Source organism: Leucopleurus acutus, assembly GCF_964270905.1.
Source record: "Leucopleurus acutus genome assembly, chromosome: 13".
Taxonomy (NCBI): Eukaryota; Metazoa; Chordata; class Mammalia; order Artiodactyla; family Delphinidae; genus Leucopleurus; species Leucopleurus acutus.
This window is the reverse complement of record NC_139155.1, coordinates 41,045,877-41,068,133: the sequence shown is the minus strand read 5'-3', so window position 1 is coordinate 41,068,133 and position 22,257 is coordinate 41,045,877. Positions and strand designations below refer to the sequence as shown.

The 22,257-nt window shown below is 38.7% G+C and overlaps 1 protein-coding gene across 9 annotated transcripts in view; it reads left to right on the top strand.

Annotated features, from left to right (window-relative positions):
- Window positions 1–22,257, top strand: part of DTNA (dystrobrevin alpha) — a gene marked incomplete at both ends in the record, with an annotated part of 127,938 nt that overhangs the window by 43,771 nt on the left and 61,910 nt on the right. For 8 of the 9 annotated variants that reach the window (XM_082853650.1, XM_082853649.1, XM_082853648.1 and 5 more), the window contains 5 exons: window positions 6,570–6,655; window positions 13,415–13,569; window positions 16,322–16,427; window positions 18,794–18,960; window positions 21,803–21,927. In XM_082853650.1, the coding sequence (XP_082709776.1) occupies window positions 6,570–6,655; window positions 13,415–13,569; window positions 16,322–16,427; window positions 18,794–18,960; window positions 21,803–21,927 (639 nt within the window). The remainder of the gene's footprint in view (window positions 1–6,569; window positions 6,656–13,414; window positions 13,570–16,321; window positions 16,428–18,793; window positions 18,961–21,802; window positions 21,928–22,257) is intronic. The other variant, XM_082853655.1, reaches the window with a different exon arrangement.

The window sequence follows — 22,257 nt, the reverse complement described above, 5'->3', positions numbered from 1 at the left end:
TTCCAAATGCTTTGCTAAAATACGTTGGTAAGAGAAGAACCCCTGGTTTTAGTATTCTTAAATAGAGAAATAATTCCTTGAGCCTGTTCAAAAAAGAATCGGTCAGGATTCAATCTCACTTTCAGGGACTTGATATTTGTCCTGGGGTTCTGTAATTTCAAACAGGGAACTCTCTTGGGAACTTGGAGAAATTTTATATTCTGTTTCTGTTGACCTAAAGCAAATAGACTACCAGTTATTTCTCCAGAAAGGGGAGAATAAAGGGTTTATTCAGGATCAACAAGGAATTGCTCTTCAGGGTCTGCAATCCTGGAGAGTCCCCACAGGGCAAGGCAAGGAGAGCACTTTTATAGAGGGGGAAAGGAAGTTGGGAGGGCTGTAGTAAACAAGGAGTCCATGGCTTTTCATTGGCTGAGCCCTTCCCAGGAAAGGAGTCTTTCTTTTTCCGGTTGGGCTCTGTTATCATCGCAGGGCAGGAGAGCATCTCCTGCTGGCCTCCTGACTATTTAATTGAGTTTTCTTGTTTATTAAATTTGTACAGTTCCAACTTCAGCCTACCATCCCAGACCTATTAGTATCTCTTTGTTCTTTTTCCTTCTTGTCAAAAGTAGATTTTCCTTCCCAGACAACTTTTCCCTAAAAGTAGTATCTTAGTTAAAAGAAGTCAGTTTGTCTCTTTGTATAGTCATGGAAAAAGTCCAGCGTAAAGCAGTTACTCATTTTCTGTGATGATGAGTCAAACTTTGAAGTAATGCATGTTTTTAAGACAGACACTCTACCAGTCTCCATATATATATATATATTTAACCAAAGGGTAAGTGCTTTCCTTTTCCCATTTTCAATCAGATATCCTGTAGGAAAATTTGAAATTTTTCAGAATGAGCAAACAAGGTATAAAGGGAAATAAACAATTTAAAGAAACATTGATTAGTGAAGCAATTTTAGTTTCTACCTTTGATAATTTGCTGGTTCTCTTAAATATCCTTTTAGGTGTTAATTAAATACCAAGATAACAATTTAATTGGGTAATTTTGATGTCGAGCTAGAACAGGAGAGTAAAATTTGCCAAGGCAAAAGCTTCAGGATAATTGGCTTAAAAAAAATCTATTTCATGATGCAAAAAAACAAATAGTGAGGGGGAAGTGAGTAAAATATGTATATGCCTTTTGTTCTCTCTCTACATTGAAAGAGAAAACATTAAAATAAGTAAAATTTTGTTTTACTTTAAAAGTAAAATTATTCTTTTAATAAAAATGATAGGCTGGTAGTAAACTTATTTTTAAAGCTTTTACTGTACCTTTTACACTAGCACCTTTCATTCGCAAATAAAAGCTTATGAGGTCATGTCATTGATCACTGATTCTAAGGCCCACTCTTGCCCTAAAAGTCTATGATTCTAATGGCTACACTGTATGCTGTATCCAGTATACACTGTACACTGCAGACAGTACTCTCAAACACATTTGGCTCTGTTGATGCTTTCTTTTTTTTTTTTAATTTTTTTTTTTTATTGAAGTATAGTTGATTTACAATGTTGTGTTAGTTTCTGGTGTACAGCAAATTGATTCAGTTTTATATATATATTTCTTTTTCATAATCTTTTCCATATGGTTTATTACAAGATACTGAATATAGTTCCCTGTGCTATACAGTAGGTCCTTGTTGTTTATCTATTTTATATACAGTAGTTTGTATCTGCTAATCCCAAACTCCTACTGTACCCCTCCCCCACCTCCTTCCCCTTTGGTAACCCTAAGTTTGTCTTCTATGTCTGTGAGTCTGTTTCCGCTTTGTAAATAAGTTCCTTTGTATCATTTTTTTATGTTCCACATAAAAGTGATGTCATATGGTATTTGTCTTTCTCTTTCTGACTTACTTCACTTAGTATGATCATCTCTAGGTCCATCCATGTTGCTGCAAATGGCATTATTTCATTCTTTTTTGTGGCTGAGTAATATTCCATTGTATCTATGTACCGTATCTTCTTTATCCATTCCTCTGTCGACAGACATTTATGTTGACTCCGTGTCTTGGCTACTGTGAATAGTGCTGCTATGAACATTGGGGTGCATGTATCTTTTCAAATTAAGAGTTTTTCTGGGTACATGTCCAGGAGTGGGATTGCTGGATCATATGGCATCTGTTGTTTCTTGAGGTGGCAATCTGAACTACACGTGAAATTAGAGGTGTGCTGTGGCCGTAGCCTTTCATAAAAGCAAGACAAGCGTGGAGACTTTTCTAGTGCTCCTCTTGGAGCACCATTTGCCCTGCAGCATTAGGGACAATCTACGTTTTTCATCCTCAGCACACTCTGGTGGGTCTGCTTCCTGAATTGTGCCGACATTCCATATGTGCCATTTAACCACTTCACTCCTAGAGGCATTGCATGTACAGAACTCACTTTGGAACAATATGCCGCTTTCCTGCTTGTTTGCCCAAGACTCCTAGGAGCTTCCTGTTATCCATCCTCAAGAGCTTGACTTTTCACTTCTTAGATACTTAGGAGATTTCACTGACTGTTCATGAGTCAAACTGCCCCCACTAAGGAAGATTCCTAATGAGAATAGCTCTTACGTTCTCCATTCGGGATGTACCACCTTCTCCCTAATTTTTGCTTCTGATGTCAATGCCAATTCTTTTTTCACAACAAAATAGGGACCCTGATCCCAAGGTGACTTTGTTTAAGTAATGGCCTTTGGTGTGGAACCTTGTCAAAGACCTTTAGAAAATCTTTCTCTTTCCACCCCTTTTCTTCATCCTGTTATATCTACTGAAAATGTTCTTTTAAAAGATCCCTTTGTATTTAACTCTTGGGTGCCTCCATTCTCCATAGCCAAATCCACCGTCTCCACTCAGTCATTCAACTCCTTAAAGGTTTATCCAGTGCCAGGGCTGAGCAAGGTCTGAACTCAGCTGGTACTGGCGTGCTTCCCACGGTGTACATTCCTGCATACCCCTGAATCCTTCTTTGTGACAGGGGTCACATTTGCAATCTGACATAGTAGCTTACATACCAGTAAATTCCAGTGACCTAATTTCACCCTTCAGTTCCTGCAAAACTCTCATTGAGCTGCCCTCCACTGGGTGATTTATCTAGATTTATTATGTCGATTTGGCAAAATAGCTCTGATACAACCACTCTTGGGTTTAATAGCAGTAACCTTGCATTTCCAGCAACAATACAGGACTGGTAATCTCCCTAGGACCTTCTGCATTAAAAGCTAAGGTTTAAGAATTCACCCGTGAGCTATCATCATTTCATCCTCTGGAGAGCTCTCTGTCCCAACATCATCTGTGGTCTGTCCTCTTTCTTGAGTTAAATTGTCCTCTCACTGACATATATACACTACCAAATGTAAAATGGATGGCTAGTGGGAAGCTACTGCATAGAACAGGGAGATCAACTCGATGCTTTGTGACCACCTAGGGGGTGGGATAGGAAGGGTGGGGGGGAGGCTCAAGAGGGAGGGGATATGGGGATATATGTATACATATAGCTGATTCACTTTGTTGTACAGCAGAAATTAACACAACATTGTAAAGCAATTATACTCCAATAAAGATGTGGAAAAAAATATAGAAATTAATCCTGAAATTAACCCCAGACCATTTCAAAGCACTGGGTTTTACAGATCTTAAACTACTCTAAAGTAAATGTTGAAAATGTGAACTGCATAAAAAATAAAAATAAAAATAAATTGTTCTCTCTGACTCATTGAAAGAAACTTGCATTTGCTCTTGAGGTCTCACATATAATACTCTTCAGTTTCTCTGCATTTTGAAGATTACTTTATCACTATGTTACTCCTATTCTTCCACCCTTTGTAGACTCTCCTGTTATTACTTGAACCATGTTTCAGCTTAGGAAGAGAAGCTAATTACTTCCTAAAATAAAGTTATTGATACTTCCAGTTATCCGTGCAATTGGGAATGCAGGGGATATGGAATAATTTTGAATGAGGTGGTTTTTACAAAATCATTGCATTTTTATTACAGCTACCTGCCCCAAAATTAGTGAACCACTTAATCAAAATTCTAGGGCACCTATTATAATGATTAAGTCATTAATTAATATAAGGAATTTATTGTTCACTAACGCTATGTGAGACAAAGTGTGAGGCACTGGGAATTCAATTAATTGAGAGGACATAATTTCTGCCCCCAAGGATCTCACAGTGTGGAGTCGAAATACATGCAGACACGTAAATAAACAAATCAAGGTCATTCGGTGATAGGTGAGTGACAGATGCCAAATAATAGGTAAAAGTAAAGGGAAGAGTGATTGCTTCCACATCGGGGGAAGAACTGTTTTCGGAGCAGAGTGAATGATGATATTGAGCTGAGACTCCATGAATGTGTGGGGGAGTCCTGAGCAGAGCATAGGGGGAAGGGCATTGACAGGGCACTGTGGTGTGGAGTGCAACAGAAATGGTAGCAGATGAGCCTGGAGAAAACAGATAAGGTTAGAACTATATCCCGCGGGCAAACGGAGGCAACAGGGTTATAAATAATGAAGTACCATCATCCCTCGGTATCTGCAGGGGTTTGGTTCCAGGACCGCCTACTGATACCAAAACCCGGGGATGCTCAAGTCTCCTACAGACAACCCCTAGATCCACCCACGGTTGCTTAAATCCGCAGATGCAGAACCGCGAATACAGGGCTCTGACTGTAACATGGTCAGATCTGTGATATGAGTGTGCAAGCAGAGAGATCATTTAAGAAGTTATTACAGGGCTTCCCTGGTGGCGCGTTGGTTAAGGGTCTGCCTGCCAATGCAGGGGACACAGGTTCGAGCCCTGGTCCGGGAGGATCCCACATGCCTTGGAGCAACTGAGCCCGTGTGCCACAGCTGCTGAGCCTGCATTCTGGAGCCCGCGAGCCACAACTACTGAGCCCACATGCCACAACTACTGAAGCCTGCACACCTGGAGCCCGTGCTCAGCAACAAGAGAAGCCCCCGCAATGAGAAGCCCGCACACCGCAAGGAAGAGTAGCCCCTGCTCACCGCAACTAGAGAAAGCTCCCGCACAGCAACGAAGGCCCAACGCAGACAAAAATAAAATAAATACATTTATTAAAAAAAAAAAAAGAAGTTATTATCAGCAAGAGCTGATAGAAGCCATGGCAGTCGGAAGGGAAAGAAGGAAGTGGGTTTAATATACAGTGAAGTGGGTATATCTGAGTACCTCAAACATTTATTTGGTTGGTAGTGAATTAAGGAAGAGCAAAAAATCAAGGGTGACCTCTTGCCAAAAATTCATTTCTGGGTAACTAGGTACATGGTGATTCTGACAACCCGAAGAGGGACTGTAGGAGGAAGAGCAGGTTAGTAGTTTAGTTGGTCAGAGTATTACGAGAGGGCTTTGAAAGATAATGAGTTCTACTTTGAATATACTTGGTTTGATGCAGGATATCCAAGTGAAGATTTCTAATATGTAATTATGTAAGTCTGCTGCTTAGGCTTAGAAATATAAACAGGATAGTCACTAGCATATAAGACTGGGTCAGTTTTGCATTCTGCCTAGCTGCCTTCTAGGTACTATGCTAAGAACGACAGCAACAAAGATGAATAACAAATGATTCCTCTCTGGAGTCTAGTAAGGAACAAAGACACAATAATTTATGATGCCTTATTCTTCTAATATGTCAGATATCTGAATTTATTCATATAAATTACTTATTCTATATACTAAACCCTTGTCAATACAGACTCTACTTACCTTTCAGCTACATTATTATTTTAAATAACTCTTTTGATCATTCTTAAGAGTAGCAACCACCAAAGAAATGAATTACTAATATGATACACTTCTGGTTCCAAGGATATAATAAACAGTTTATTCCAGCTGGAAAAATCATGTAGCAGAAATATTCTACTTCTTATAGAATGCCTTTTATATCACATTTTGTGAAGGACAAGTTAGTTATACCTCTTGAATCAACAAAGATTTGACTGCTCTCATGTCATTTAGGTAGGAGAACTATTCAAAAGAGCTCTTACTTTTGCCCCTTTAAAATACCAACTCCCTTTGAAAAGTAAATGTATCACTTTTAAGGACAGTTGGCTTGTGGGTAGGAAACGATTGTTGAAAAAAAAAGTGTGATGAAAACGTCTCCATATTAACCCTAACCCTTTTAAAATTGAGGAATTACCTGACACACACAACTTAAGATTTTTCTGAAGCCTTGTTTAAATAAATTATAGAAACTGTGGCATCATCACACATAAAATTATTTTATGAAACCCAAAGTGAAAAGAATGTTCTATAATTTTCATCTTCAGGTAAATAGCACATACTTCTATGGCTACCAGTCTATGCTTTGAGCAAGGGGCATAGACAAAGAATAACTTAAAGATTCTGCAATCTCTTGAAAAAAGGAAACATCGAATAGAGGAGTTTTTCAGAAACGTGTTGAAATGTATTCATAACCTTTTTTAAAATGGATATGTTTACGTAATGCATGCAGCTCTGTTGTCCTATGGTTTCTACAGAACAGAAAATGTCAGACTGTGTTATTGGACGTTCTTCACATGACATCTCTTTTTTTCTATCATCATTAAACAGGGAAGGCCATGGTAAAATTTCAGTATTTGCTGTCAAAATGGCTTTAGCCACATTGTGTGGAGGGAAGATCATGGACAAATTAAGATGTAAGTTATTCTCTGCATCTCTGTTTGCTTACCCCTCCTGTATACCACGTTTTCCTCTACCCCATTCCTGCCAGGTCCCCCTGACCATTTGTGACTTTCCTCATTCTATGAGAGTTGTTTGAAATATAATCTTCGTTGATCCTTGGATTTTGTCATAGAAATGTTTTCATATTGGATTAATGTCAATGAAATGAATGTTTTCTTTCTACGTATGGATTATTATTTTTTATAACCTGTTGAGGATCACCAGTTAGACTGTTCATGATACTAAAGTAAGATATACATTCTTTCACATTCATTTACTGTAGAACTGCCTCACAGGCATAAGTCCATCACCATAGGGAGACGAAGACCACGTTGGGCAACCTTCCGTTTCTCGATCCTCTCAAGCCAAAGTTCCCGGCACAATTCCTCATTCTTCTCCACCAATGCTGTTCAAATCACTGGGCACTCCAAAGTTTCCAAAGTAGACATTGCCAGAGTGTAGGCATAGGAATTATGTACAGAAACTATAAACTGAGAATTAACTGATGCCAATAAAGACATGATAGCTAGAGTGTTGAGTGATTATGGGCCTTTTGTGTACATTTTGTCACTAAATGTGGTAGTTTTTTAACCAACAAAAGTGAGAGTTTTCTGATTTGTTCGCATGTTTTAGGTAAAGAAGCTGAGACATAGAGAGTTAATCACAGATGGTACCAGGAATTGAACCCTGACTTTTTCCCCGTACACCAGTGGTTTTCAAATTTTAGTGTATATGGAGTCACCTGGAGGGCTTTAAAAAAAAAAATGGATTTCTGGGATCTCATTTCCAGAATTTCTGATTTAGTAGGCCTAGAGTGGGTGTATAGCGTGCAAGCATTTTCATTTCTAACTAGTTTAAAATCATGTATAGGTGGATGTTTTGAAGAGAAATTGTCATGTAACCCTCTCCCTTCCCCTAAATATTATGAGTCTGAGTTATAATGCCGTATGACAAAGAGCACTGTCATGGGAATTGGGAGTCCCAGGTTGCAGGCCCAGCTGTGTGACTAATTTGCTGATTATTCTGTGGAAATCACTTCACTTCTTTAGTCCTCAACTTCCTTCTCCATCCTAAACTTGGGGATTTTGCTAGGTACCTGTAGGGTCCCTGTTGGCTGCAGGCCTCCATGACTCACAGCCTTTAGGCTCTTTTGTCACCTGCTGCCTGTCCGCTGCTGAATGTAATCTCTTGCTTCTTGATGTACCAACAGAGGAAGAATAAAGAAGGATACCGGGGTCGGGGTGGGGGGGGACCTTTATTCCTTTGGAATTTCCCCAGACATGTTCCAAGAAGAGTTATGTCATTGGAGCAGTAGATAATGGGAACCCCACATAACCACACATCTTCCCTCACTCCCAGGAACCTCCTTTCATGGACCAGCCAAGTGCACTCAAGTTTCAGAGAAGCCCAAGCAGACCCTACAAGGTCCAGTTTAGTCTCTCTTCAGTTAGCCTGAAAGATGTAAAACTTTAAAGACATCTACCTCAGTACTTGATTGAGGATAACAGCTAAATTAGAAGGTGGCAGAAACAATGTCCTTTTAAAAAAAAATAACTTAGAGTAATCCCTAAAGCATTTCCTTCAGGGTTAGGCTGGGAAGAGAAAGTTTAGCAAAATGAACCAGGGCAGAAGAAGAAACTCCTGAGGGCCTTGCCTACTGACCCCATGTCACCCTTGGCCACTTATGCTGAGGACAGTAGGTAAAGGTTTTTTCCAAAGTCTTAAGAAACATTTCCAAATACTTATTCAATGTTAGGTACTTGGAGAAAAGGGTCCCTTAATAAAATAAGTTTGAGGAAAACTGAGAAAACCAGTTTTCTGCACTTCAGAACTCCTCAGAGCGTTTCACTAACCAGGTTCATGCTGACCATCAAAGACCCAGGTGCTTCCCATCTTTCCACTCAGCTCTCCTCTGTGTCAGATTTTATCCTTCTCCTGAAGGTAAAAGGGGGTACAGCAATTTCAGGAGTCACACCCACTCCAGAGGCCCCCAGCCCTTACATCTCATGGCCAGGGTGGCATCACAGACCAATTACTACATCAACCACTGCTGACAGGAAAGGAGTGCCCCTGATGGTCAGGGAGTCTTCCAGTCGTTCTAACCTCCTGGGCTGAGAAGGGCCACTGCTTTCCCATAGCCCAGGATGAAATTTGGGGCCAGTAAAACTGAAGGGGATGGTTGTCAGGTAAGCAACAAATGACATCAGCACAGTTACAAAATTCAAGATTTAACTAAGTGTTCGAGCAGATCTTTACCACTTGTCAAATCCCTCAAAGTTCTCCCACAAGTCTGGGATTTCAAAGCAAACAGTGTAACTGCTCCAGTGCTGTTTTCTCACCCCATCCCATCATTCACCAAATACCCACGATCAGTGAGCAAAGCGTGCATGCTTTCCAGGGGCCAAAGTCAATCCTCTGCAGCTCAGTGAAAGAAGTCACAAATGCACGAGTCCCATTGGAAAGAAACTGTTCTCCAGTGTGCAGAAATAAGCTTCAGAGAGTCACAAATTCTGTAGAGAAACAGACTGTGTGATCGCGACATTTCACGGTACCTTCTGGCAGAGCAGCAGACCTAATCGTGCCCCAGTTCTCTGAATGAGGAGTCACTGCATAGTTAATCCCAGAAAGGTAGTTTTAATGATTTCAAGGTAAGTCAGTTGAAAGCAATTTGGCCCAAAACAATTTAGCTAAAAGCAGTTTGGTTGGAAGAACCTCTCCAAAATGTTAATCAGAAATGAGTATCCTTAGTCACCAATATTTCAGTGATTGAATGAACAAATTGAATTGTTCAAACAGAATGAACAATGTTCATTGGCTGAATGAACAAATATGGGCAAATCCACCCACAGACAGCCATGGTTGACTTTTTTTTTTTAATAGACCTTTATTGGAGTATAATTGCTTCACAATACTGTGTTAGTTTCTGTTGTACAACAAAGTGAATCAGCCATATGCATACATATATCCCCATATCCCCTCCCTCTTGAGCCTCCTTCCCACCCTCCCTATCCCACCCCTCTAGGTCGTCGCAAAGCACTGAGCTGATCTCCCTGTGCTATGCGGCTGCTTCCCACTAGCTATCTATTTTACATTCGGTAGTGTATATATGTCCATGCCACTCTCTCACTTTGTCCCAGCTTCCCCTCCACAGCAAGCATCATGCTCAGTGATGAAAAACTGAAAGCATTTCCACTAAGATCAGGAACAAGACAAGGATGTCCACTCTCACAACTCGTAGTCAACATAGTTTTGAAAGTCCTAGCCGCGGCAATTAGAAGAAAAAGAAATAAAAGGAATACAAATTTAAAAAGAAGTAAAACTGTCACTGTTTGCAGATGACATGATACTATACATAGAAAATCCTAAAGATGACACCAGAAACCTACTAGAACTAATCAGTGAATTTGGTAAGGTTGCAGGATACAAAATTAATGCACAGAAATCTCTGGCATTCCTATACATCAACAATGAAAAATCAGAAAGAGAAATTAAGGAAACACTCCCATTTACCGTGGTTGACTCTTGGTAAGTGGAATTGTGGGTTTTCTTTCGTCTTCTTTTGCTGGCTTGCATTTAATCATAAAACAGGTGGAGTAATGATTTTATAATAAGCATTGCCTTTATAATAAGAAAAATAAAATGAAAGGATATGGAATGTCTTGGGATTTTCCTTCTTTAAATTCGAATTCACTTTACGCCAATATGCCAACTACGCTTGTTTGGCAGTTTTTCTATTTTTGTGCATAGGAATGAAAGAGATTTAGTTCATTCCAACTAGTCCCTTCATGTTGGAGAACACAGGGCAAGAATAGTTGGCTGAAAATAATTTAGAAATTTTAAAAAGCAAAAGAGTAGAAAACAGCAGAAATTTTAAAGCTGAGTTTTAAAAGCTGCTTTAAATGCTTTAAAAGGAACAATAACCCCTATGTTGCATCCCAATTTCCAGTACTCAGGTCCACCAGGAACCAATATGCAGGGTGTTCATCAGGTACCCCAGGCAGCAGAGAGTGTGAGGGCGCACCCTGCAGGTGTGGGACATAGCTACCTATACATAAACGGACCTAATATAATATATTCTGTTTCTGTCAAACTGGTTTTGGTCTGATTATAGGCTGTTAAGGATCTTAAGGAATTCTGAATCCAGTGCAATAAGCCTGGAAAGTCAGGTGCTATTCTAAAGCTTCTGGGGAGGCCTTGTTTATGGCAAACACCTTGTATTTCCTGAGTTTGTATTACTGAACAGGTTGTTCGGCCTCCAAGCTTACCTCCAGGGTAGTATTTCTAACTTGCTGGCCTGTCTTTAATTCTTCAGTACCTCCTTCATTACTGATAGTTCTTTATACTTGACCTAGAAGTCCCCTTTGTAAGGAAATCTTCCCTGACTCAATCCTCGCTCTAGGAACCCTCTCTCTGAGCTCCTGCTGCACCCTGTACACCCTACCGCTCCTGTACTCACACCACCTTGTCACCGTACATGATGTCGTGTCATCCAGGATGCAACCACATCTCTGTCATCCCCAATAGACTGGGACCTCCCAGAGGGCAAGAACCATGTCCTGATTTTTCTGTATAACCATTGCTTAGCACAATTTCATGTTTATTAGGTGCCAAGTTAATTTTAGTTTAATAAATCAATGAATGTAAGTCCTTCTGAAGTATCATTGTAAAGTGCTGCAGGAAACACAAAGGTAATTTAGACTATGATTTAGAACCTTATAGAACAGTCCTATTGGAGAGGCAAAGTCTAAACATACAAGGTAAATGGCAGAAAAGTGTGATATAAAATTAATAATAAAAACAGATAACATTTCTGTACCATATATAGGTGCCAAGTATGCATCTGTGTGCTTTTCATCTAGTAACTAGCTTAATCCTTGAAACAGCCCTCTATATTATAGAGATACACATATATTTCATGTTATAAGAATATCACATATATGTGTGTATATATATGAGTGTGTGTGTATATATCTATATCTATCTATATATATATATATATATAAAACAGAGGGCCCAAGATTAAGGTACAAACACATACCATGTTGAGAGCTTCCTCAGAGTCCCCTCATTTCCTTTTAAAAACCTGAGTGGTCATTAACAGCCACTTCCCTTTAATCCCAGGGACTGAGCCCTAGTTTGGCTGTTGCCTAGTAGAACTTTATCAGTACAAATGAATTTAATATTAGCTTCAAGTTTGTGAAAGGGTCACTGTTGGTACCCCTTCTGCTTTTACTCCAGTTAGAGATGTTGTTTAAATTATTTCAGTGGGAGATTTGAAAAGCCTAAGCTACTTTTCAAAATGTGCCCTGGCCTAGAAAACCCAAATCTAGAAGTTCAGCAGGATGGCCACATGACAGTTAACCACCCGGCCCCCAAACAAACAACATGGCAGCTTTAATGAGAAAGTACACTTACCTCTTCAAGGTTTCTTGTTCCTCCTTTTGATTGGAATTCTTGAGTTTCTACATGTGGAATTATACAAGAGTTTTGGTTTTGGTTTTTTTGGGTTTTTTTGCTGTTGGAAACTTCTTTTTTTGACTAGTTATAATGAAACATGAGAGATGAAATTCACTAAGTAAACAATATTGTGAAAGTGAATGAGAACAACATTAATTTTTGTTGCTCATGTAGAATTGCTGCAGCTTCATAATTGATTAACTATTTTAAACACAATAGAAACCCTTTGTAAGTGGACTATTTAAAGAAAATGAGAGCCAATTCACATCCTCAAAACATAATCCAATGAAAGCCTATAATATGCTTAACATCTGGCTGCGGTGTAAAACAATGCCCCCAGATTACATTTTGACCTTGAAAAATTAAGTCCAAAATGAGCAGAGGTAGCATATTGACTTTACAACAGTTTATCCCAGCAGCTGTGCTGGCCTAGTTACAATCTAGCATGGTGACAAACCATATAATAGCCAACCCTTTCCTTCCAGTAGTGATCTCCACAGAGGAATTATAGAGTGCCTTGGGAAATTATGCCAGTAATATTCATTAAGTGCCCACAGTGGCAGAAACTGAAGAAAAGAGGCTCAGTGAAGCCAGTGGCTCTGCTGAGAATAATCTGGAACCCTGACTTTACCTGACTGATCGTCGGCAAGGCCAGGCTTCCTCTCGACTGCATGAGGCAAAAGACCCTTCCCCATAAATCAATTCCCTTCCACCCAGAACACTGTGATTTATAGGAAGTTTTCTGCTTCTGTGGGAAGTTAATCAAGTGTTTTCATTGCATCCTTATCCCCATTATGTCTTTCATTTTTCAATATCTTAAACCAAAACCCAAACGTTTTAGTGACAATATAGACGGGTAAATAGCTCACTTGCTAGATACACACACACCCTAACATTGTCGTAATATTTTCATTGTGTATTTCAAAAGAGGTAAGCATATTTCTCACATGTACAAAACTGCCTCCCGTCGAGTTATATATGAGTTGATAATTGACCTCAAACTAAAAATGTGATGTTCTCTGTCTTATCAAAATGTGCTAATTTTATCCAAATTACTAGTTAATGCTGTTTGCCAGAATCATCGACAGAAAGACACCAGAGAAAACACCATGCCAGGAATATCTCAGCACAAAAACTAGTTTTCATATTATTCTTTCATAATAAATTAAATATTTAGTTTCTGCCACGTTTTTTGTTATTTGCGGTAGATATATTGAACTAAAACAGTGGGGAATCTTTATGTGATGAATAAAGATCTTTCCTTTTCCATCCATCAGATATTTTCTCAATGATTTCTGACTCCAGTGGGGTGATGGTTTATGGACGATACGATCAGTTCCTGCGGGAAGTTCTCAAACTACCCACAGCAGTGTTTGAAGGGCCTTCATTTGGTTACACAGAACAGTCAGCTAGATCCTGTTTCTCTCAACAGGTAGGAGAAAACTTGTTTAAGGAAGTATCTCTCAGTGGCTGCTCTCCTGTGTGTCACTCCAAGTCACTACTTCTTCATGGTAACTTGTAGTGTATCTTCCAGCTTCTGACAAATGACCTCTGAATCAGTAACTGAACTCAACACATTTGGATAATAATAATAGGTGGTGTTTCCTGACCATGAACCAGGCATCATGCTAAGTTCTTTATTTGCATTGTCTAATGTAACCCCTACAGCAACGCTATACCCTCGGACACATTACTACCACCACACTATCAAAAGGGTTGAATTGTTACTCAGCCTCACATGAAACATGAGTCTGACCCAGCACCGAGCTTCACCAATTTAGCAAAGGAGACAAGAAAGGAATCACAGCACATGCCCCATGCCATCTGGGAGGCCCTAAATCTTCCACTACATTGGGTCTCAGAGCAACATGTTTTAACTGGGGGTGGTACAAGTCAGCCAAGGGAAGCTGCTTAGTTTGGGGGACTCTCCGTGTTTGTACTCTCCAGTCATGTGGAAAATCTACATGTCTAGAACTATTCTTCAGCACAGCATAGTGGAGATTTAGAAACCCATAAACTGAAGATTTGTTTACAATTTTTAAAAATCCGAACTAACCAAGTGTGTCCTCTAAAAGGATCCGTTAAATAAGAAATTAGTGCTTAGCAGCCACTGAAAAGCTGCATTTACCTCCAGCTAGTAAACCTCATCTGTCTGTTTACTTGGTGATCTAAGAGGTCAAAGGTGGTGCCTTGGGCATCCCCGTAGGTCATGGATTTATATAGAATTATAAATGTATCCATACACTCAATAAGAGAAGGGATGGCTTGATACTTTAAGTATCAAACTCTACTGCCGCTGGGCGGGGCGGGGTGGGGGGCGGTGAGGAGGATGGGTTCTCACCCAGGAAGCCTTTCTGGCCTTTCCCACGCCCTCACCCCCAGGCTGGCTTAGATACCTGGCCTCTGTCCCCAGCTAAAGCATACTCCTCTTTGGAGTTCCCTTTCCCTTACGAGTTGGTGACCTCAGAATGGATCCATTCACCTAAGCCTCCTTCTGTACAACTTCTTCACCCAGAACTTCTCATAATCACCAAGTCCTACTGATTTCACCTTCTAGAATTTTCTCAGATCTCTCTCCTCATCATCCTCGATTGCCTGGCCTATTGCATTAAACCCCAAACTGATCTCTCTGCCCCTGGATTTACTTGTTTGTTTGTACATTTGTTGATTTTAGGTAGTGCATTGTAGAATCCTCAGGAAATATACTAATGCCTCAGAGTATTTCTCATTAAAAGTCAGCCAGAATAATAGGACTTTTTTAATCTAATAGAATTTATCTATTCAAAAAAATTTATAGGATGTTGCCATTGCTCAAAATTCCTTTTGAAATATCCTAGAGACTGCCTATTATATAATCTTTTATATACCCTCAATGATGAGAAATTTATGTATGTGGAAATCATAGTAGCATTTCTTGACTTCCAGTAGTGATTTTTAGCCAGTATGATGAATGGTCAAAATAGATAAAATCATGTAAAGTACAAAAAGAGGCAACACTAATAAAAATAATAAGACCAGTTTATTTTTGTGCTTCATAAACTGGCTATAGCAGCAGTTCGAATGATGAAATTCCAAAATTGCTTTAATTGCTTCATTGCAAAGTCGCCCCAAGTGATTGGTTTGAAACACAGTATTATTTTAGACATATGAATTGTAGTAGCTTTTGAAAAACTACTGTCTCATTACTTATACTTTACATAATTTATCTTTTAATTATAATGCTAATAACAACCCTATAAAAAGCTTATTTAGTATTATGAGGTAAAGCTAAAACTGTAAATATCTGCCAATAAGAAAACATTAATAGAAAGGTACCAAGACAGTTGTTTTGTGAATTACAAGGACAAGTGTAAGGTTTAAGCCTTGAAAAGGCACTGTAGCTCTTCAGGGCTGATTTCTTATCTAAAAATATAAAACTATCCCATCCACCTTGATATTCTAATTCAAAAATTTAAATAAAGTAGTGATTTTTGCATGTAGATTTTTTGTCATTCATACTATGAAAATATCATATATTAATATAACTTCTTATTTTTTCATTTTGAAAGAAACTTATAGATAAAATACATTTCTTTTCTGCATCAGAAAAGCCCAGGATAATGACACAGAATCCGACTGAATTGTAAGAAAAGATACATAAAGAAAGTAGAGAAGAGAATTTTTTTTTAATTTAGAGTGGTCTTTTCTAACAGGGAAGGATAGCTCCCTCCGAACAGGATTCACTCCTAATCTTGTATAGCAGAACCATTCACATTAACCACAAAATATTTAGTCCTTATGGAAGTTGAGGAGCTTTGAAAGGGAAGCTGTTCTACAAATTTAGAAGACTGATACGGGAATTGTCGAGTGTGCTGTGATGTACTATTGGGTAAAATTTTATGGAGAATGTCTACTCTCCATCTTTCCTCATCATTTTCATACTGTCCCTCATGTATGAAAATGATCCCCTCAGAATTGTTTTATTCCTTGTGATAATATTGACTCAGCCTCAGTGGAGATAATCCAGTCTTATGTAGGTTTAAATATAACAAGCAATTAATGTTTTAAATTCAGAACTAGTTTCAAGCTGTTTATTTATTAGAGGTTAATTGAATGTCTTGTTTCTTCTATCTCAAATGATATTTACATAGCAGGTAAATTAAGATTATTCTTGATTCTAAATTTTTATGGGTTTTTTGATGCAGAAAAAAGTCACCTTAAATGGTTTCTTGGACACACTCATGTCAGATCCTCCCCCGCAGTGCCTGGTCTGGCTGCCCCTTCTGCATCGACTGGCAAATGTAGAAAACGGTGAGTAGTTACTACTGAGGCAATTTTTTTAGCCTTTTTTTTAAATTGAAGTATAATTGATTTAAAATGTTGCATTAGTTTCATGTGTACAGCAAAGTGATTCAGTTTTATATATATATATATGTAAAATAAAATATATATTATTTTCCCTTATAGGTTATTACAAAATATTGAGTATAATTCCCTGTGGTATACAGTAGGTCCTTGATGGTTATCTATTTTAAATATGGGAATGTGTATATGTTAATATACATATAAATAACATATATGTATATGTTAATCCCAAACTCCTAAGGCAATTTTTTTCATTACCGAAATTAGGCCATCATATCTATAATTATTAAGCCAAGGTCATTGTTTTAGGGAGGTCTGTTTAGTAGTTCTGAATTTTAATAGAACTAACCTGTCTCCCTCATCAGTAAGGCCTTATAGGTGCACTGCACAATTAGGACTGTCCGTTCTAAAAATTTATTAAATCTCACAGTCTACCTCTCAGTTACAAATCAGGTGTGGCTTAAAAACTTACTGTAATGGAAAGAGAACCTCAGTAAGGAATGTGACATTTTCTAGTATTTGTTTTAGGTATGAACTTCTACTCTTGGTATACCTGGCATTAACTATTTCTTCCTAGGCACTCCATCAGGAATAGGTGGAGGAGATAGAAAAAAGTTGGATGGTTGCACCTTGCTAATCTTTAGTCATATGCTCCGAATTGTAAGCTTTCAGTGGTTGTAGTTATGTAAAAGAAATGAGTAATGTAACTTTCATCATGTGCTTTTGTTTTTATAAAAGCAAGTATTTCTATGTTAAAGGTAATTACTCTTGGCATATCCAAACTTAAATATAAAATACAGTTCAGAGCAAGGTTTAAAGAAATTTAAACAGGGAACAATCCATTGCCTCCATCTGATCTTTAGATGTTCTTATTTACTGTTTAATCTAACTCTGGGAATTCTCTAGCCTTAAATAGAAAATAATTTATCTCCTATCTCTTACTATAATCTTAACTTCTACACATATCTTTAATATACATTGGGGTTAAAGTTAGCTTATTTTAAATTCCCATTTAGAACATCTGGCATCTGCCCTAATTATCTCCCTTAGTTAAAGTTATAAATCTATCCTGTTCTGCTCATGGAGAAGATTTAAAGAATGAACTGACTAGTTTCTCTGTAAGCACTACCAGTCACAGATTTTTTTTTTTATGCTACTTATTCATCTGCTAGAGCAAAGAGCAATCAAGGTCCAGATCATGCACGATGAGTTCATATTACTGTTTTGCAGTTTAAGAACTAGTCATTTTCCAGTTATAAACTTGTCATTTCATGGCTTCTCTCTCAGCATTTCCTGTTGCAGGAAATGAGTTCCTTAGGCCCTGTCCCAGCACAGTTGTCCCTAGATTCAAGTCTCACTTCAGCCTTTCCCAGGAGGCAGAAAAAGGGAATATGATGCTGGTTCAGAAGACAGTGTGTTCAAAACTGGTTATGTCTTTGTTTTTACAATTTACTTTTCATCTTGATTTATTTTTATTTGCAATATTTTCCCTGGCTGGTTAGCCAGAGAAAAAGTTTACCAAAAGCATGAATTGTTCTTATTGTTGTTGATATCTTTAGCTCATAACATGCAGTTACTTGGATTCAAATCTCAAATATTTTACCTTGCCTGCTTTATAATTCAAATTTTCTGCCAAAGGAAGTTGTGTCTCTTGAACTATCTGACTTAGAACTGTATTCAGACAACTTATTCATCTCTTTCGGCCCTATCCATCTGCCTCTCGGGAAATTAAAAAAAAAAAAAATCTGTTAAGCAAAAGCAGTGTCACTCATTAAATAAGCGCATTAGCTACTCCATTTTTTAAAAAGTAACTCAATTCTCCCATCCAGTTTTTCTACTCTTCTTCCATTTGCCTTTCTTTCTTCTTCCCCTCCTCTTCCATTTCTCTCATATTTGCTCTCAACCCACTGGGAAATCAGCTGTGTTCATCCATTGTGCTTCTGAGTCTTCCGTGAGCTGTGCTGATCTCCTGGAGACAGAGAACATTTGGGGGAAAGGCGAGCCAGTTTGGGTAATTTATAGTCTCGTAGTATAAGGGACGGGAGTAAGAAGAGCAAATGGAATTACAGAGATTTGCCCTTAAAAGAACCCCTATCCTCCATCCCCTTCTGTTTCTCCCACCTCCACACACATGCTGGAAAAGGGTAGTGAGGGTCTAGGAATAAACTTAATGCTTCTCTCGGCGAAAACTGACGATCATCGGAAATCATGGCGCACAGCAGAAAAATGCAATTCTTGTCGGACTGTATTTTTCCTTCTTCTGGCTCATACTTTTGTTTACTTGTTTTTTTCTTCATTAACTTGCCCCTCAGTCTTCCATCCAGTTGAGTGTTCGTACTGCCACAGTGAGAGTATGATGGGATTTCGCTACCGATGCCAACAGTGTCACAATTACCAGCTCTGTCAGGACTGCTTCTGGAGGGGACATGCCGGTGGTTCCCATAGCAACCAGCACCAAATGAAAGAGTACACGTCCTGGGTAAGGCAAGGTCCAGGCAATACTTACAGTTGGATGTGTGAGTGTCGTCCAGAATGCAAGGGAACGGCAAGCATGGTGACTGAATCAAGCGACACGCTTACCTTCTCCTCTCACATTCCCTCCTTCCCCTCCCACTCCCCACCTTACTGGGACCTCTTACTTATTGTGTCTGAACCCAGTGTAGCTTCCTAAGGCTTAAAATGTAGGAAGACTCAAATGATATTACTTCTTGGAATACAGATAATTCAGTATCGATTTAGGTAACAGCCAAACAGCAAGCACCTTCTGGAACATAATCTCATTTTCACAGTAAGTTAAGATTCTTTTCAAGTTTGGGGGTGGTTTGTGGGAATCGCCTAAAAATTATTGTTAGTTAGATTCTGGAGTTGTCTTAACTGCATGACTGGAACATGAAGGAAAGACCTGCGAGCGTGTGGGCTTAAGGATGCTGTTTCATTCTACTTTTTTAGAGGAGAGGGAGATATTAGAAAATCATCTTTTCATGAGTAGTGCAAGTGACTAACTTACTGGAGGTGACCTGTGATACTGACCTGCTAAAGGTGACCTGTCCATGTGATGAAAGTGTTCTCAGGAGCACATGGCCCTGAGTCTATGGGAGGAATTTGACCCCGTGAGCTTGCTGTTCAGGTGGTTTACAGTTTGCTGACCTCTGTCTCAGTTCAACTCAAAGACCAGATCCAGTGATGTTGTTCTGGTGCTTCTGTGAAAGTATTGCTCCATGTACAGATTCTTTTTCGTGGAATGTGCCATCAGTCCTGCCAACTCCTCTTGGAATAGTTGTATCACAAGAAAATGCAGACTTTTTAGAAGCATTTTTTCTATATTTTAATGTGTCTCAAATCCACCTATAGTCTTTACTTAAAGAGTAACTCATTTTATTTTTACAAAGGTCTTCAGATATGCATTTTAATTGAAGTATAGTTTATTTACAATGTTGTGTTAGTTTCAGGTATACAGCAAAGTGATTGTTATACATATATGTATAATACATATAATATATTTATTCTTTTTCAGATTCTTTCCCATATAGGTTATTACAAAATATTGAGTATAGTTCCCTGTGCTATACAGTAGGTCTTTGTTGTTTATCTATTTTATATATAGTAGTGTGTATATGTTAATCCCAAATTCTTAATTTATCCCTCCCTGCCCACCTTTCCCCTTTGGTAACAATAGTTTATTTTCTATGTCTGTGAGTGTGTTTCTGTTTTGTAAATAAGTTCATTTGTATCATTTTTTGTAGGTTCCACATAGAATTGATATCATATGATATTTGTCTTTCTCTGTCTGACTTACTTCACTTAGTATGATAATCCCCAGGTCCATCCATGTTACTGCAGATGGCATTATTTCATTCTTTATGGCTGAGTAGTGAGAATATACATTTTAAATCAGAATGTTCTTTCTAGGAATTATTATTGGGAACTGATATTCAGTGCAAATATATTAATTGTTTAGGACGTGTCAGATTCTGAGTTCAAGTAAGAGTTCTTCACTGAGGCATTGTATACTGAGGGCTTGATGCCAGTTCAAATGCCACCCATCACTACTGGCTATATCACATGCTGAGAATAGATATACTAGCACAGATCATGAAATACAATTTCGTATAGAACGTTGGAGGAAATACTTTCTATTTTCTTATTGTCAGCGTATTACCAATTTTCAAATATGTTCTATTCCAAGTCCTAGAGGGTTGGTGATTATAGACTAATCGTTTGTAATTGTTGTTTTATGTAAAGTCAGATAAGGAGCCTTTTCTTAGGGGTTTTGAACTCTGCAATTGTATGGCAGGACAATGTCTTTACAGAGTAGGATCAGACTCCTCACGAGGACAAAGGAGCCCCAGTGTTTATGGGGTGAAGAGCTGTTGTTACTGCTGTTTTAAGTGTTCGAAGAATTAAACCTCCTAGCAAAAGCCAAAGAGGGACTTCTTGGACAATGTTCCCATTACTTAGCTTTTAAAAATGAGGACAAAAGTCACTTCGTTATGTTGCCAGTTATGGACTCTGTGTGTCAAAGAAAGTGACAAAATGAGAAATCGCTTCTCACAGAAAGGAAAAATTGGGGTAAAGATTTATTATATGTGGTAGGCTATTTTTGATCATCTTGGCTGTGAAATTTTAAAATAAACATTCCACTGGTCCAAATGAAAAAGAGGTAGCATGTTGCTCTGGAAAGAACATAAATTCTAGAGACTCAGATTGAAGTTCCACTTTTCCTTCTAACCGGATGTATCCAGCCGCACCGGAAACATCTTGCCCCTGGATCCCCGCAAAACCTCCTACCCATCTCCTTCCATTCCTATCCCCTCTCAAACCTTTTTCTGTTCTTAAAGAGAAGCAATCGTTCTAGAATCAGGTCACCTCTGAGATTTAACCTGTTCATTGTCTCCCTCTGCATTTGAGATAAAGACCACAGTCTTGGACGCGGCATATAAGACTTCAGTGGTCTCCCTCCTGCTTTCCTCTCCAGAACAGGATCTCCTGTTCTTCCTCCATCTGGAATTACCTTCCAGTCCCCTGAGTTTTGTCAGAAGGACCCCTGCTGTTCATTAAGTCCCAGCTCAGACGTCCTGAGCACAATGACTGCTTCCATTTATCACAGCATTTGCTGACACTGTGCAGCCCGAGGCAGTTACCCTGATGGCTAATTCCAAGCATTCTGGTCCCAGCAAAGAGCAAAATCCTTGACTTAGAGTAGATTATCAAAGAAGATTTCCTGAATGAATGATTGGATATCTACTATGAAAACAAATCATCTGATGAAATGTTACATAAATGTTGATTGTTATCACTTGAACCTTTCTTCTTCCTTCCAGAAATCGCCCGCTAAGAAGCTCACCAATGCATTAAGCAAGTCTCTGAGCTGTGCTTCCAGCCGTGAACCTTTGCACCCCATGTTCCCTGACCAGCCTGAGAAACCACTCAACTTGGCCCACATCGTGTGAGTATCTCTACCCGCCAGACTGAGGGACAGCTTTCTTCACTGATGCGTGTGCAGATCCATACAAAGACAATTAATTTCCTATTAGTTGTCAGGGACCAAGTTTTAAATTTTATTGTCTTAAAAAAAAAGAGTGAAAGTCATGTTATTATAATTTTTTTCATGGAGAGGTATATAGTACTTCTGCCCAGATGTACAAGTATGCCCCACTGTGTAATTTACCTTGAAGTGGAAAATATTCAAAAATGTTATAATTGTAAAATAACGATGTTTTTGGAGTTTGCACAATTGGACGTTAATAATCAACGGAATTACCATGGTCAGGAAATT